This window comes from Cetorhinus maximus, chromosome 16, assembly GCF_964194155.1.
Source record: "Cetorhinus maximus chromosome 16, sCetMax3.hap1.1, whole genome shotgun sequence".
NCBI classification, from domain to species: Eukaryota; Metazoa; Chordata; class Chondrichthyes; order Lamniformes; family Cetorhinidae; genus Cetorhinus; species Cetorhinus maximus.
Genome location: NC_135894.1, coordinates 86,656,572 through 86,674,314, shown reverse-complemented (window position 1 = coordinate 86,674,314; position 17,743 = coordinate 86,656,572). Strand labels below are relative to the sequence as shown.

At 40.6% G+C, this 17,743-nt stretch overlaps 1 protein-coding gene across 3 annotated transcripts in view; it reads right to left on the bottom strand.

Annotated features, from left to right (window-relative positions):
- The window catches only part of LOC144691796 (bromodomain and WD repeat-containing protein 1-like), a 179,193-nt gene that overhangs the window by 16,243 nt on the left and 145,207 nt on the right, over positions 1-17,743 (bottom strand). For all 3 annotated transcript variants that reach the window (XM_078560282.1, XM_078560283.1, XM_078560284.1), the window contains 6 exons: positions 12,555-12,710; positions 12,291-12,411; positions 10,370-10,495; positions 2,638-2,716; positions 2,435-2,488; positions 1,363-1,506 (listed from right to left, as the gene is read on the bottom strand). In XM_078560282.1, the coding sequence (XP_078416408.1) occupies positions 1,363-1,506; positions 2,435-2,488; positions 2,638-2,716; positions 10,370-10,495; positions 12,291-12,411; positions 12,555-12,710 (680 nt within the window). The remainder of the gene's footprint in view (positions 1-1,362; positions 1,507-2,434; positions 2,489-2,637; positions 2,717-10,369; positions 10,496-12,290; positions 12,412-12,554; positions 12,711-17,743) is intronic.

Genomic DNA, 17,743 nt, shown 5'->3' with positions numbered 1-17,743 from the left:
CTTCTAAAAATATCACGAATTCTGGTGTTTGTAACTTTACACAAGCATTGGAACCTTGCATTGTATGCCAGTCATCTAACAACCTCAATTTTTTGCAAGACTATCTTGTTTTTTAGAATTGTGTTTATGAAAAGTGCTTATGGGGTCACCAGTTTATTTACCTGTACTGGATTCTGGACATCTGATGCAAAGAACAGTTCTAGAGAGGGGTAAGTGGATGTCAGAAAACATTGGAAAAGGTTGGAATTCCCCCCAAAGTCAGAAAAGTCTTATCCCTGTCTTTATAAAATTCCATGACTTTTCCAGATTTTCCATGAACCCTGAAGAAGACTTTAAAAATTCTAATTCAAAAATTTAAATACGAAAACAAAAATATACGCTTATGTTTACAGAACTGTGTTTCTGGTAAGTTTATAGGTTGTGCAGTAACATGCAGAAGAAACCTTAGCACATGCTCATATTCAGTAGCAATTTGCAGCAAAATTATTTAAAATAGCAGTGCTTCCAAAACATGCTACATAAATTTTTCAGGAAACTTTCAAAACAAATTTCACTGAATGAAAGTTACAATGTAAAATAAGTTTTATTATTTTCAGTATAGAAATACTTCTAAACATGTGAAGTTCAGGAGCAAAAAATCAACTTTTAACATTTTCAACAAAAGAGAATGCATATTTGCTGCTTCTAAAGAATCTTTCAGATGGGGAACACTAACCTATCTTTTCTGTTATGATTGCTAACAGAATAACTTTGTATTTCCATTAATTTTATTTTAGTTTTCTAGTTTTTCATTTATTTTATTTTTATTACCCTTGTTAGGAAAGATGAAAAAATATATAGGCAGCTGACTAATCATCATCATCAGCTGAAAGTAATGCAGAAAAACAAATCTCAAACCCAAAGAAAATTTTTCAATTTACCAAAATTGACAAGTCAGTCAATTAATAACTGTTTCAGAATGCATTTAAATTACAAGATTCATTTGTGGATGCAAGTGAATGCTTTATGTAATTTGCGTAATTATTTTCTTATTGTTAGAAACTGTCTTGTCCTGTAATATTCATACTCAATAAATGTTTCAAAGAAAGCATTCTGGTCTCACCGTTAAGGAATCAAAATACTGCAGGGACTGTAAAGCTTAAGAGTTTTACTTAGATAGAACAAGTCAGAATGTCAGGCTTTCCTGGTACATACAACTCTTTGGTTACAAGTTCAGCACTCGATTGCCAGAGATGATACATCAATACAATTGACATAATTCACCTCCTCAAAAAAATCTGTTTGAGACATTTACTATATTTACTATGTTATGGAATTATAAGGCTTTAATTAGTTTCCATGGAAAAGTCTGAATTAACCTACTGGGTATTCAGCGAGGTCCACAGGCTGCCTGAAAGGTTCAGAATCTTCACACTGAAACAGGATCTCCAACAGTTCTCTACATTGAGTTTTCCATGTGCTGATATCATAGTTCAGGCTCTGTCCCAATTGGTGCCTTACATGGTTCTTCACACGGGAACAAAATAGAAAATTAGAAAAAATAATCAATGAGATTGCATCGTGAAAATGTGTATTTTATATATATATCACTAATAGTGATATTAAATATATAAGGAAATAATCAATACAGTAATATTTTGCACCATGATTCCATTTTTAAACACAAATTTTCAGGTGCATAGCAGCTTTAAGGATGAAAATATGTTACAAATGATTACAGAACTGGCGTCATTCATAAAGAAAATTGTTAAAGAGCTATGATCTGGTTGGATCATGCAATCTTCTCTGTATTCCAGAGTCATTATCAATGCATTCAATTTACACTGTTTGAAAACAGCACAATGTTTCAAATTTTAGAAAGAAAAAAAATTCCTTCACTGACAGATGTTCATTGGGTTTCTGGCTTCAAGAAATTAAGTTATTGGGCTGCAAATTAGTTTCCAGTCAAAAATTTGACCACAAGTAATATGTTTTATTTAACAACTAGTATGTCACTTCAATATCATAAATACTGAAAGCCAGAGAAAAATCTTCCTTCAAATAAAAACATAGTCGAGTGAACTACTAAAAAAAAAATTAAGAACAATATTAAATCTACATTTTTTTTCTAAGCTGCCAGCTCCTTTTTTTCCTGTTTTGTTCATAGTTAACTTTTGACGTTCAGGAATATGGATTGTATGCAATGCCAATCAATGTAATGGTTGCAAGTGTTTTCCCTTTTCCTGTCTCAATGTCCAAAAATAAAGTAGGGTAATGTCAGCACAGAGCAGTCCAGCTACTGGCATTGTAGTAAGTTCGGAGTACTGTGGGCTGGACAGCAAAATGCTGGAGTGGGAATTTGAACAGGTACCCACTATGGAAGCCCAGTGCACCAAAACTTACAGCTAGACTAATAATTATATACTTTTGCTAGTAGTACATTTATGTTACTCACTCTTCTAGCAGTAGATGTTCCTGCAACAACAGCATTCACTGCCTCATCATCTTCCTAAAATCAGATGACAATCAGGTTGAAGTGCAGTAATTTATTCATAAAAGGACAGCACGTTGTAAAACTCCATGTTTACAGACTAAACCAAATCAGTTAAGCTAACTGCATCAACATTTAATAGTAAGCCTTTTGATTAGCTTTTGTACCTCATCCTCTTCCTGAGAGTCCAGTGAACAATTCTCCATGGTACTCCAAATCTCAAAAATATCAATAGAGTCTTTATTCCTGGAATTAAATTACATGCATTTGTAAATACAAAAAGTAATACTTTTGAAAAGTAACACATTAACCTTTAAATCATCAGTAACCTTTCATTCTAGTTAATAATGTGCTATGCTGCAAAGCAGAAGTGTACAGCATTTGTTGTGCCAACTTGGCTTAGTTGAATATTGTGGAAAGCTCTCCACCATATGCTGAGTTTACGATACAAGCAATCATTCCATGTCCACAACCCTCAAATATTTCTGCACGCCTTCAGTTCGGATCCCCGATTTTCATTGTTTCGTCATTGGTGATAGTGCCTAAGCTCCAGAGTTCATTCCTACACCTCTCTACTTCCCTATCTGCTTCTAAAACATTCCTTAGAACCTACATCTTTGCTTTTGGTCACCTGCCCTAATATCCCCTTTGAGGCTTTGTGTAAAACTTTGTTTGACAACACACATGTGAAGCAACCTGGCCCGATTTACTACGTTAAAGACACAATATAAATGCAAGTTTGTTGTTAATGTTAAGCCAAGGTCCCATCTATCCATTCTGATAACTTGGGTAAATGTCAAAACCCCAAGCTAGTATTAAAGAAGTAGTGTTCTGCTAATGTCCTATCACAACCAAAATTGCTACGTGTTGTGTGGGACATTACTGCCTGCATGATAATCACTGCAAATGCATTTTTTTTATTCGTTCATGTGGGCATTGCTGGCTAGGCCATCATTTATTGCCCATCCTAATTGTACTTGTTCAGAGGGCATTTAAGGGTCAACCACATTGTTGTGGATCTGGGGTCACATGTAGGCCAGACCAGGTATGGACAGCAGATTTCCTTCCCTAAAAGACATTAGTGAACCAGGTGGGCTTTTACAACAATCAGCAATAGTTTTATGGTCATGGACTTTTAAATCCAGATTATTATTGGATTCAAATTTCACCATGGTGGGATTTGAACCCAGGTCCCTAGAGCATTACCCTGGGTCTCTGGAATACTAGTCCAATGACCATGCTACTATGCCACCGCCTCCCCCTAATATCAAGTGCTTTGAATAATTTCAATATGATAATTCATTAAATAAAGCACTTTAACAAATATCATTATTCCACCCAATTCCTTGCATATTGAATGTTTCATCTCAGCTGTGCCATTTGTAGAAAAACGACAATGATGAAAAGCCACATAAACTGAGACTGGGATTAAAACAGCTGAGACTTGGATCATCAGAGAATCATGCAGGGTGTTGGGGAGGTGTGTGAGAGGAAAGCATAAAAATTATATATGGTGAATATTAAAATATTCAATAGTGTGCATTTTAAATTGTGATTTCTGTTTATCAAGGTGAAGGATAGAATATTTCCTTTTTGAAAAGAAATACATTTTTGATAGAATGCGTTAGCCTTAAATAAATCCTGAGCGAAACTGCTCTGTCCCTGGAACATGCCTCAGCTCCAGCCTTCAAACAGCCCTATTAGACCATTTTCTCACAGTAGCCATTTTCATAGGCTCTGCAAGTGAGACTGCCAATTGAGAACAATTCTGTGCTGTGAAACCACAGCGATTGATAACTGCATTGAGACACCCCAAATCATTTACAGAATGTCCACATGGCTGGTGAAGAGACTTTAGTCTCTTTAATCCAGGTTTCATTCAAACCTAAATCCCAGTCATCAAAGGGCCGATTTAGTCCTTTGCATTACCCAAATGCTAAAGTTTAAAATTAAGAAATTTAACATTAAAATTCATTAAAATTGCTCTATTTTAGTATGAATTATTGTACTGAATGAGCTGACAAACAATGTATGAACCAGAGTGAAAATTTTAGTCGGAATAAAGCATTACTGAGCGCAGGAAAAACACTAGTGGCAGTAAAGCTTTCAAACCTCTGAAAATTGTTGAAATAAGGAATCTGCTGCTTTGATGCATTTTAAGAAAGACGAGTAAAGAGAAAATTTGGGTGGTTTGTAATTGCCAACAGAAACTCATTGTTTGAGTCAGATTCCCACTCAACCTCAGAAGAATGGGGCCATAGAAATTTTAACTGCCAGACCTCTTAACACTGTACCACTGGTCTTCTTGTCCAGAACACAAATGTAGAGTGTGTCAGCACCCCTAGGTCGACATGCCTTTCTTCCAACACATATTTGCCAAGGGAACCTTCTTCACTTTGCCAGATTTTCAATGCTTCCTTCCTCCTCCACTATTCTGCTGTAATCATTTACACCTCCTCTGGACTCAGCTTTTGTTTCTATATTTATCACCTCCATTTTATCTCTCCTTTTCTCCATTCTGTTCCTTTTCCTAGCTCTGTATTTGCTTAAAAGTTTGTCATTTCTAACACCTTCCAGTCTGATGAAAGGTCATCAACCTAAAGAGTGAGCTCTGTTGCCAACATTTTCGATTTTGGTTTCAGATTTTCACTAACAGTAGTATTTTGCTTTTGGTATACTTATTCAATCATGAACTTCCATCCTATGCTACCAGATGTTGATGCCCTAGTTTATGGAACACAATTCTCTTAACTCTCCTGAAGATAAATAAATAATTTTTAAAAAATACTTTAATCTTCTATTCATCTACTCAAAAAGGCATTGATCTAACTCCCTTTTAAAGTTAATTCATCGCAAAAAATGACCTTCACAAGTTGTTTTATATAGTGAATATTCAATATATAAATATCTATATGTAAAAAATGTTAATTTATATATTATGTAATCTGATGGGAAGTAGTTGTTTTTTAATCTCTAAACTCGCTCAAGGCTTGTGTATTTTATACTAATGGCCTCTTAATTCTTTACTCAGCATCAAATTTGAATAGCTAAAAACAGAAAATACTGAAAATACTCAGGTCAGGCAGCATCTGCAGAGAGAGAAACAGGGTTAATGAATGTCCAGGAGCCATGCTTGGTCACTTTCCCTGGGACCTGTTCTAAAACAGCCATATTCCTTGAGGGAGAGTAATTAAACTTGCACCCATATTCCAAAATTAGGTTTTCACTGATCTCACCAATGTCAGTATAACTTGTTGATTGTTTGCAATCTAGATCCATTATATTAACTGTCTTGCCTCGTTGATCACTGGTTTACATTGAAGAGATGCTCTTACAGAATTATTATCAAGGATTACCCCCAGCATTGTTGAGATCCCCTGGCATGCACTCCTCTCCCAGATGAGGGATACAAGGTTGTCCAGGCGTGCCGGGAGTGTATCTCTGCCGTGTTTCAGAATTTTGGGAGGATTCCATCTGCTTCAGAGGCTTTGTTGTTTTTTTTTAAAAAGCCGTTGAGTGGCTTTTGCAACTTTTCTCTGGACCGAGATGGCGCAGAAGCTCAGCCGGATAGAATATTGAGGAATAGAGTTCAAGTCAAAGACAAAGTCTCGATTGAGGAGTTCTTCAAAATGCTTTCTCCCAGTGAGCACCGACTACCTCCTTGTCCTTGAGTTCCACTCCATGCTTGGCTCAGTGCTCTTGAGTGTTTGGGCTACAGATCGTCTTGACAGCGCTGAAGGCACTGCGCATGACTTCAGTGTGCGCAAGCTGTTGGATCTCCCACACTCATTCTGCCCACCATTTGTTCTTTATGTCATGGGTTCCGTGCAGTACCATTGTCTTCAGACACCTGTAGCACTCCTGCTTTTCTCTTGAAACGTGGTGACGTTTGCAGTCTGCGAAAGCTTTGCACTGGATCTCTGAGGATGTTTGTTATGGTGGACTTTAAGGTCAACCAGGCACTATAGCCACACTGTGGCACCTGGTGGCTAGAAATTAAGAGGGTGGCAGAAAGGCGCTGACTGAGAAGAGCTGCTTTGTTGGGATCTTTGAGGTCTTGCATGTTAATTTTCTTGTGGCATAGGTTCTCTTGCTTCCGTTGTTTGGGGGCAAAGCTGATGGAAATGGCTGATTGGATAAGGTGGTGATTGGTCCAGCAGTCGATGCCTGTCACAGGGCAGGTGAAGTGGTCATTTCTGCGGTCCCTTGCGTGAACAATGATGCAGTCAAGCAGGTGCCAATGATCATCATAAAAGCCCACTGGTTTGCTTCTGCCCTTCAGGAAAAGGAACCTGCCATTCATACCCTATATGACCTACACATGTTTCTAATCCATGCTATAAAGGGGACTAAAAAGTCACTCTGTTCAGAAACGGATAATTAAAGCAACACTGCCAGTGCCATCTACATCAAATAAGCCACCCTTTCACACACAACAACAATTTAAATATAGTATTACTGAAAAAGAGAGGCATGTCTAAGCTTTTCGTCTTGCAGGCATCAGGACACTCGCAAGAATACCAGTATAAGGGGGAAAAAAACAACAATTTATAATGTTATGTGAAGAGAGTGCTGATTGGTTGGCAAGTGGTGCTGCCATGGAGAATGCACCTTTGATGGTGGATGACAGTTAACTGCCAAGCATTGTTTGAAATTCAAACCAGGCAGCCTGACCCTGATTGGTCAAGGCATAGCCCAGAGGAATGAGTCAGTGAATGGTTGTCACTTATTTTCTTTAGCTGAAACAGGTGCAGCGTATGTAAATGTTTTTTCTGTCTGCAAAGATCAGGCCCTGTGTATTAACATATGTAGCTTCCAGTACACGCAAATGCACCACATTGCGAGCCCAACTGTCAATCTTAAATTGGTTGTCAGTATAATTCTTAGCACATTGAGGATTATTTGACAAATTTGTCCAATCTTGGAATCACATCCAATGTTGAACACTATATTTTGAGTTTTGCAAGCACGGGCTGGATGGCTACGGTCGGTACCCTGCCCGTTGCGAACAGTGGCTGGGACATGTTGTTTGGTACAATCCACCAGTCTTTGGGACGTACGGCCTACATACCTAGCACACTGATTGGCACTGAAATTCATATACCACATTTCTCACTTGTGTGATAGATAGAACGTCTTTTTGGCTTGATGGCGGCATCCTGCTAGTGGCAAATACCACTAGTGTTGCTACTACATAGAAGCAGCATGAAACAGCTAGCTTCATCTGTTGCTCAAATGTTTGAAATACCTCGTCCTTCCAGGGTAACCTGAGGCATACTGGGCACCTTTCAGGGCTGAAAGTTACAGCCTTAGACCTGTTCATGAGTTTGTGTGATATATAGTGCAAAATGATCTGATCAGGGTAGGCATTATCCTGCAGGATACCTTTGATGTGCCCTATTTCAGCATCAAGCTGGCATGGTGAGCAAATAGCTCTAGCCCTATTTACAAGGTTGCCAATAAGACCAATCTTATAGCGTGTGGAACTGTAAGAATCCTAACGCGTTTATTGACCAGTGAAGGTAGACCGTGGTAGAGAATCCCCTGGCAGATTTCTCAACTAGTACATCAAGGGGAGTTCATTTGACTGTTCCATTTCATAGGTGAATTTGAGCACAGGATGGAGCTCATTAAGATATGTAAGGAAAGTGTTACATACAGCTGCAGATTTAAATATAGCAAACGTATCATCCACATATCGGAAATATCCAAGGGGTAGGTCAGGTGTCATTCCATCGAAGACACTATTCTCATGGAACACAACAGAACCCTGGGCCTAGAGGGGATCCAAGGCAACACCATCTATTTGGGCAAACATGGTGTCATTAAAACCGAAATTAACTGCGCGAGTTGCCGAGTTCATAAGTTCAATGAATACTGATTCACACAAAGTTGGCAGGTCCAGATCACCATGATATAGTGCTGCAGCACAAATATCTATGGCTTCCTTAAGTGAATAGGCTAGCATGTATCAAATGAGCACACGGACACAGCATTGCTATCGATATGCAAGTCTTGTATGGACTTCGCAAACGTGAAAGAGCCCTTCACCGTGTATCTGGAAAACTTGGTCAAAACTGGTTGTAACAAATCGCCCAACCAGTCGGCCAATGCATGTTGTGCAAAACCGGTCATAGATAAAATGGGGCATAAAGGGACATCACTTTTGCATGTCTTGGGCAGCCCATACATACACGGACATAGCGAACTGTGAGAACGAACCCTGTCACATATATCATGTAGTAGCTCACCGCTCTTACACAAGTCCAGCAAGCTTTTTTTAGCTTACTTTCAAGCAAGGCTGTCCGGTCATGTTGAGCGGCAGATCCAATGGATACTAATTTAGACCTGTCATTAAGAATGGGGTGCATTTTGGTGATATAGTCACGCTTGTTAAGGATGACTATTCCCGTCCCTTTGTCAGGTCAACAGGTCACTCGGAATCTCACAATATGCATGCATTAGACCAGCTAGGCACGCTTTCAAAAATTCAGCATCTTCACTGGCCGCTGGTTTGTGGTGGAATAGTTGGGAGAAGAGGAGGAGTTCAAACTCAGCTAATACCTCTTCCCGTTTGATTTGGGATGAAGGCATACCAAAATTGAAACCATGTGTAAGAACAAGCTCCTCGCTCATGGTCAGAGAGATTTATATAGTGCCTTTAATGAAATGAAACATCCAAATGCTTCACAGGAGCATAATAAAACAAAGAATGACACCAAGTCACATAATGAGATATTAAGTCAGATGAACAAAAGCTTAGTTAAGGAGAGAAATATCTTAGAGAAAAATGTGGTAGAGAGGCAGAGAGGTTTAGGGAGGGAACTCCAGAGCTTGGGGCCTGGGCAATTGAAGGCATGGCCCCAATACCCCCTACAACAAAGCTGCTGAAGCAGATGGAATCCCTGCCAAAATTCTGAAACACAGCAGATACACACTCTTGGCATGGCTGTACAACCTCATATCCCTCATGTGGGAAAGGAGTGCATGCCAGGGTACCTCAAGGACACTGTGATTGTGAATATGTACAAGAAGGGAGACAAGTCTGACAGTGATAACGACAGAGGAGTCTCCCTGCTGTCTGCCACAGGAAAGATCGTTGCAAGGATCTTCAATCGTCTCCTCCCAGTGGTTGGAAAGCTCCTTCCGGAGTCACAGTGTGGTTTCCGCCTATCGAGACACACCACAGGTATGATCTTCAAAGTGCAGGAAATGCAAGAAAAATGCAAAGAACAGCATCAACCACTGTATATGGCCTTTCTGACCTCACATAAGCCTTTGACTATCAACCATAAAGGCTTATGGAGTATCCATTTCAAATCTCGTTGCCCTTGGAAATTTGTCACCATCCTCTGCCTACTCCCTGAAGACATGCAAGCCACAATCCTCACCAATGGAACTACCATAGACTCAAATATTTCAGTGAAGACTAGGGTCAAACAACGCTGTGCCATAGCACCAATCTTCTTCTCCATCTTCCTCACTGCAATACTGCACTGCACCTCACTTCCAGCAAACTACCCACAAGCGTGAAGATAATTTACGGCACAGAGAGGAAACTGTTCAATCTATGCCACCTTCAATTCAAAACCAAAGTCACTTCAACCTCAGTCATTGAGCTCCAGTATGCAGATTGTGCTCGTGTGCGCACGCATGCCCTGCAGATCGTACATTGGACTTATCAGTCATGTCAGGGGGCATCATATCGGAGTGGAAGGAAGCAGGTTATCCTTGGATCCAGAGAGGCTGCCTAAGGAGAAGATGACAATCCAACTGCTTTCATAATTACTTTCTGGGGCTATTTCACAAATTATTACATTATTGAATTCAATTTCATACTTGCTACAGTAAAACTTGAACTTTATCCCTCTGGGGGGAAAAAAAAATGAGGTTACTCACTCAATGAACTTAAGAAGCAGGTCAGTGATTCTCCTCGCTGATGTAACAATCGGGCTATCTGGTTCATTGAAAGTTCTTGCATTGTGTTCTATGTACCTCACCTCCCACACAAGTGCACTGATCCTCCTGCAAATTATAGCACAAGGCAGACAGATATCAGCTTCAAAGTCTCAGTATAACAGTACTACAATGTAATTTCTTTGCAGGATGCAAATATATATTACAAAAATGCCAGACTCCAAGTACTTTTCTTTAATATACATAATACCAATATGGGGCCACGGCTGTCGATCATTGAATATTTCACATATGTGGTGAAGCGGAGACTTTTTCCACCATCAGCAACCATTAATTAATTTGGATTCATTATTTTATCACAGAATGTCTCAATGATTGTTCTTGACTAAAAAATTACGTGTAGAGCACAAAACTTTCTCCCTAATCTCATATCAAAACATGGCAAGTGAAATCATAATGGTAACTACGTAATGGGGGAATTCATGGCTCAGTGTTTGGCAATTATAAATAATAAAGAGACAAAAATCACTCTCCAAAGTTGGCCCAGCTAACAGCAAACTCCATATGAGTTTTTAAAACAACTTGTCAGCAGAACTGCTAGGAGGAATTCTTGAGCCACTGAAATATAAAATCCCCAATGTTAAGTCAGTTTTTTCTCCTCTTTTCTCAGGCAATCTTGCTATTACTGTCAAAATTCATTTACAGGGGGATGCTAAGAGCAGATGTCAATCAAGACTGGGATTCCAATTTAAGTCTTCTAATTTACATCTTCCAGTTTACTGTTTAGTTGCTGGGCTAGCAAAAGTTTAGACACACTCAATCATTTGGGTCTTGACAGCAATTTCATCCATCTTTTCTCTCTCCTTCTACCTCCCTTAACCCCATCCTCCCCCAAAGAAAATGCAATACTCATTAAGCATTAGAAAGAATTGCACCCTTTTCTCCATTGTTATTCTCTTCTCTTTTCCTGAAAGCTACAATTCAGCTCAAACATACAGCAGCCAATACTTTATCCAAATGGTGATTGCTCAGGTGGGTTTAAAAAGCGTTAGCAACATTTTCATGGCTGGGGGAGAAATCGTGACAGAACCGAATTTTGGCCTTACCTGGTATCCACACTGGATAGCAATCAGGCACAGAAACCTTAAGGATTTTCTCTTATAGCCCAAAGACACAGACACATTGCAGTTTCCCCATCACAAGCCTTGCTGATAATTAGCTACTCCACAGACTAGAGGACGATGCTGGAACATTTCTAGTCTGTAGATCTCAATACCATACTGTTATTATCTTACTAGGCCATGGAGAGTCTTTGTTTTACAATAGTGCACAATTGCTATTTCACTCAAGCCATAACGGAAAAGACAAACAATAAGCCACTTTTATTTCACGCCAGGCAGGTAGCAATACCAGATACTTCAAGACCAACAGCCAACAGTACTTAGCAGAATCAATATTCCTGGCTTCTGGCCATAGCAAATCTGGCAAACTGATCTTTAACATTGCTACAGGAGACTTCCACATTAGACACTAATGAGAAGGCAATACTCAGTAACCCAATGTTAATTGTTTTACTTCATAGTTTTTTAGTATTAAATGACTAGTTCAACTAATAAGAGCATACATGCTTTATTTTTGAATAAATGAATGCATGAATTGTCAACATATTCCAAAAACTGATTTCTGAAAACTGATCATAGTTAAGATAATTTCTGCTTTTTTATATACATGGTCATATTTAAACTTCCATTCCTTAGAATCTTCCTGAAACATAGATCTGCTTACAATTAACATATCCATATAATTAGTTACAGACAAGATTTAAATATTTAACCATTGTGGAAAAAAGTTTATTTATAGTGATAAGCACATTTATATCTTTATATGGAGAAAACACACATACCTGTAAAATCTATTAACCAGTCTCATTCTGATGGTGCTGAGGTCTGTAAGGTAGGAAACCACCATACAATATATAGGATATGCCCGAAGATCCACAGGAGCATTAAAGGGAGTTGCTATATCTGTTAATAAAACAGCATATCCCTTCAGGTTACTTTCAGTAGTACTGAAGGATATCACATTGGCATAAGCCACTGCATCAAGTATCAAAAAGGTGTTTCAAGTAGGTGTTAGTCCAGAAAACTAATGCAGTTAGTGAACCCACCAAGTGTCAGAAGGTCATCAATGCCCCTTATAATACGTTCACATTCTTCATCTCGTGATCTTTCTCCCCACTCTCCCTCTTGAGGTTTGTAGAGCAGAGCTTCTAACTCTTCCACGGTCACAGGAACACCAGCACTAGGATCATCAGGATATTCAGCTGCAATTTGAACAGTAGCATAAAAGGACACTTAAATAACTACTTGTAGAATGGAACAAAATTAAGTCAATGACAGTTATCAGAAACTTACAGGGTCAAATAAAGCAGCTTTCACTAGGAGAAGTTGACCTCAGTTCTTTTAAGCATGCAGTTATGGTTTGGAAATTCACCACACCTCCTACCAATACTCTATTTGAGAGCACAGCAACAAGGCAGTTACTCCAAGTAGAACCGCACATCATATGATCCAAAATGTATAATCTTGTTTATGGAGTGAAGCGGTTGGTGTGAAACAGAATGAAGAAGCAGCCTTTTCAGATCTTTTACGTTGGAAATCATTCATGGCGCCCACACAGTCAATAAGCAGAAAAACATGTCATGGAGTCTAAGGGCCAGATTTTCACTGAGTTGGGATGCCCAAACTCAGTCAGGCCATTTGAACTTAGTGCTGAGTTCAAACATTTTGGCTGGTCCAATGGTCTTAACCTGCAGTATAGGGGTCACGAATGTTGATGTAAATGCTCTTGAAGGCAGATAAGATCTGTTTAAGTATCACGATCTGACGTTTTTCAATCTTCTATTCGCTATTGAAGGATTAGTTGTCTTTGATGTGGGATCTGAATAGAAATTTGTTTGTTTTTATAAGAGATTGAACACTTGAGGAAATTTAAAAGCTATGGGTTCCATCTATGGTAGTTTTTTTTCACTATTACAAATATATGAGTGAGTTAGATTATTTGAAGTTTTTTTTGATCTCCACATTGCTGCTAAAGTCAAGGTGGATACTGGGTGAGTAACTGTGGAGGTGGCATGGGAGTAACGGGGCTAAGAGGTAGAATGGAGGGGACATGGGCAGGTAGCATGAACTGGCATAGAGGGGACATGGGGATATGAGTTGGCATAGAGTGGCTACAGGGGGTGGAGAGGGCATTAGATGGCATGGAGGGGGCATGGGGGCTGAGTAGGAGGGGTTGAAGGTGTGTGAGAGATGAGGGCTAGAGGGCCTAACAGCTTCTAAAATAACTGAGACGAAGCCCCAAGAAACTGAAGTGAGTCTTTTAACCTCGGCACTCGCCGCACCCATGGTTGCTCAGGATCTGCTTCCAGGATTGGTGGACCCAGCTCCATCCCATCCCTACCTCCTCGAAGTGAAAACTGGGTCCAGTGGGACTGCTTAAACCGAAGAGAGTCTGTGGAGTTGGGATATTCGCTTAGTTTCGTTGGAAAATTTCCTGACTCAGCAGCAAAAATCTGACCCTAAGTTTTATTTCCAAAAGAAATCTACAAAACTAAAATGAATACAGAAAATAGACTTGTAACTTATTACTCCTGACTTGAAAATAAAACCTTTTAAAAATCTGAGACTCTTTTCAAAATCTGTAAACCGTGTAGGTGATCTTAACACCACGACGTGGAAAATACAAATCATTAAGTGAACAAGCATCCTAGGACTGCTGAGCAGATATACCCCTTATTTTCTTTGGAATATAGGTCAGCTACATCAAGAACACCCCATGATCAAATCAATCCATTCAGATGACATGGAAGAGTGGTACCCAATCCAACCTCTAACACAGAAACAAAAGAAACAGAAGTAGACCACATGACCTATCGAGCCTGCTCCACCATTCAATATGATCACAGCTGATCTTGGACTTCAACTCCATTTTTCCACCCACTCCCATATCCCTTCATTCCCCGAGACACCAAAATCTGTCTATCCCAGCCTTAAATGTATTCAACGATGGAGTATCCACAACTCTCCTGGGTACAGAGTACCAAAGGTTCACAACCCTTTGAGTGAAGTAATCTCTCCTCATCTCAGTCCCAAATGATTGGCCCGTTACGCTGAGACTGTGCCCTCCTGTTTTAGATTCCCCGACCAGTGGAAACAATCTCTTAGCATCCATTCTATCAAGCCCCTTCAAAGTTTTGTAGGTTTCAATGACATTGCCTCTCATTCTTCTAAACTCCAGAGAATATAGGCCCAATTTACTTAGTCACTCATCATAGGACAATCCTCTCATCCCAGGGGCCAATTTAGACAATCTTCGCTGTACCACCTCCAATGGAAGTATATCCTTTCTTAAATATGGAGATCAAAACTGAACACAGTATTCCAGATGTGGTCTCACCAAAACCCTGTTCAATTGCAACACTTCTTTATTCTTGTGTGCCAATCCCCTTACAATAAAGGCCATCACACCATTTGCTTTCCTAATTGTTTGTTGCACCTGCATGCTAACTTTCTGCGTTCCTTGTACAAGCAAAGCCAAGTCTCTCTGTACATCAACACAAGTTTCACACCTTTTAAAAAATATTCTGCTTTTCTATTCTTACGGCCAAAGTGAATAACCTCACAATTCCCCACATGTGCTCCATCTGCCATCTTGTTGCCCGTTCACCTAACCAGTCTATATCTCTTTGCAGCCTCTGTGTCTCCCCAGAGCTTACATTCCCACCTAGCTTGGTATCATCAGCAAACTTTGTTACATTACTCTATCTCTTCATCTCAGTCATTAACATACGTCTTAAATAGCTGAAGCTCCAGCATTGATCCTTGCGGCACTCCACTATTCACTGCGTGCGAGAGGACCACCCAGGGGCAGGCAGTCAGCAGCACCTAGAGGAGTGTGTGAAAAGAGGACCCTGGGACATGCAGGCAGCAGCACCTAGAACATCTAGTCTATCTAGAGGATCTAGCATCTAGTCTATACTCAAGTAAGAGTAAGGGTAAAATAAAAGCAAAGGTCCATATTCTATTTAGTTAAGATATGTCTGGGGAGCTCAGTCCCTTGATTTGCACATCCTGCGCTATATGTGGGAAATCCTAGGCGCTCCTGGCAGTCTGGGTGACCATGCATGCAAGAGGTGCCTCCGACTGGAACAACTCGAGCTCCGGGTTTTGGAACTTGAGCAGCAGCTGGGGGCACTACGGTGTATTCACAAGGCTGAGAGGTTTGTGGATAGCACGTTTCAGGACATGGTCACCCTGCAGCTTAAGAGAGGGAATGGGTGACCGCCAGACAAAGGGGACCAAGCACGTAGTGAGGGAATCCCCCCGAGTGCATCTAGCTCACAAACCGTTTTTTGGCCTTGGAAAATGGTGAGAGTGACGGTTCCTCAGTGGAGGCCAACCAGAGCCAAGGCCATGACACTGTGGGTGTACCAGCTACTCAGGAGGGCAGGAGGAAGTGTGGAACGGCAACAGTGGTAGGGGATTCTCTAATGAGGGGAGTAGACAAGTGCTTCTGCGGCCGTAGACGTGACTCCAGGATGGTATGTGGCCTGCTGGGTGCCAGGGTCAATGATGTTACGGAACGGCTGCAGGGCATTCTGAAGGGGGAGGGTGAACAGCCAGAGGTCGTGGTCCATGTTGGGACCAATGACATAGGAAGAAAGAGAAATGAGGTCCTGCAAGCAGACTTTAGGGAGATAGGTAGGAAATTGAAAAGCAGGATTTCAAAGGTAGCAATCTCTGGTGCCATGCAGTAGTGAATATAGGAACAGAAGGTTAGAGCAGATGAATGCGTGGCTGGAGAGATGGTGCAGGAGGGAGGGCCTTAGATTCCTGGGGCACTGGGACTGTTTCTGGGGAAGTTGGATGGGTTACATATGAACAGGAACGGGGCCAACATCCTCGTGGGGGGGTTTGCTAATGCTGTTGGGGCGGATTTAAACTAAATTGGCAGAGGGTTGGGATCCTGAAAAGTAGTTCAGAGGGGAAAGAAGGGGAGATGAAATTAGAAGTTAAAACACCAGTAAGTGAGTCTGGAAGGCAGAGGAAACATTAGCTTCATAAGAAAGAAATGAGATTAGAAAGGCTAAATGGAATATATTTTAATGCAAGGAGCCTGAGGAATAAAACAGACGAGCTGAGGGCACAGATAGGCACGCGAGAGTATGATATCATAGCTATGACTGAGACTTGGCTAAAACTGCACGATTGGTAGCTCAACATTCCTGGTTATAGGGTATTCAGACAAGATAGAGAGGGGTATAGAAGAGATGGGGGGGGCTCGCAATATTGATCAAGGAATCAATTCTAGCAGTGATGAGGGATGATATCTTGGAGGGATCATCAATGAGGCCATATGGGTAGAAGTAAAAAACACAAAAGGGCAACCATGCTGTTGGGTATGTACTATAGGCCCCCAAACAGTCAGGGAGAGGCAGAGGATCAAATATGTAATCAAATTTCAGACTAGTGTAAGAATAATAAGGCAGTAATACAGGGGATTTTAACTGCCCAAATATTAACTGGGACAGTTTTAGTATGCAAGGTAGGGAGGGAGCAAAATTCTTAAGTTGCATCCAGGAGGACTTTTTTAACCAGTACGCAGAAAGCCCAATAAGGGAGGGAGCAGTTCTGGACCTAGTATTCGGAAATGACCCCAGCCAGGTGGCAGGCTTATCAGTAGGGGAACATTTAGGAGGTAGTGACCATAGCTCCAAGAATAGTTATGGAAAAGGATAAGGTTGGGCCGGGAAAAAAAGATCTAAACTGGGGAAAGGCTAATTTTACTAAGATGAGATACTATTTGGCCCAAGTGGACTGGGAGCAGCTACTTGCAGACAAAACTGTGTCAGCGCACTGGGAGGCATTCAAGGACGAAATAGCGAGAGTACAGGGCAAATATGTTCCCGTAATGACAAAAGGGGGAAACCCAAGTCCACAGAACCCTGGAAGTCAAGGGACATAAAGGTTAAGATTAAGCTAATGGTAGATACCGAGGGCTCAATATGGCAGAGTTCCCAGAGGAGTATAAAAAGTGCAGGGGGGAACTTAAAAAGGAAATTAGGAAAGCAACGAGTGCAGGAGAAAGCATTGGTGGGTAGAATAAAGGAAAACCTAAAGGGGTTTTTTAAATATATAAAGAGCAAGACAACAACTAGGGAAAGAGTAGGGCCAATTAGGGACCATAGAGGTAATGTGTGGGGAGACCCAGAAGACGTAGATACAGTCCTCAATTAATACTTTGCGTTCGTCTTCACAATGGAAAAGGGTGACACAGGTATAGACATCAGGGTGA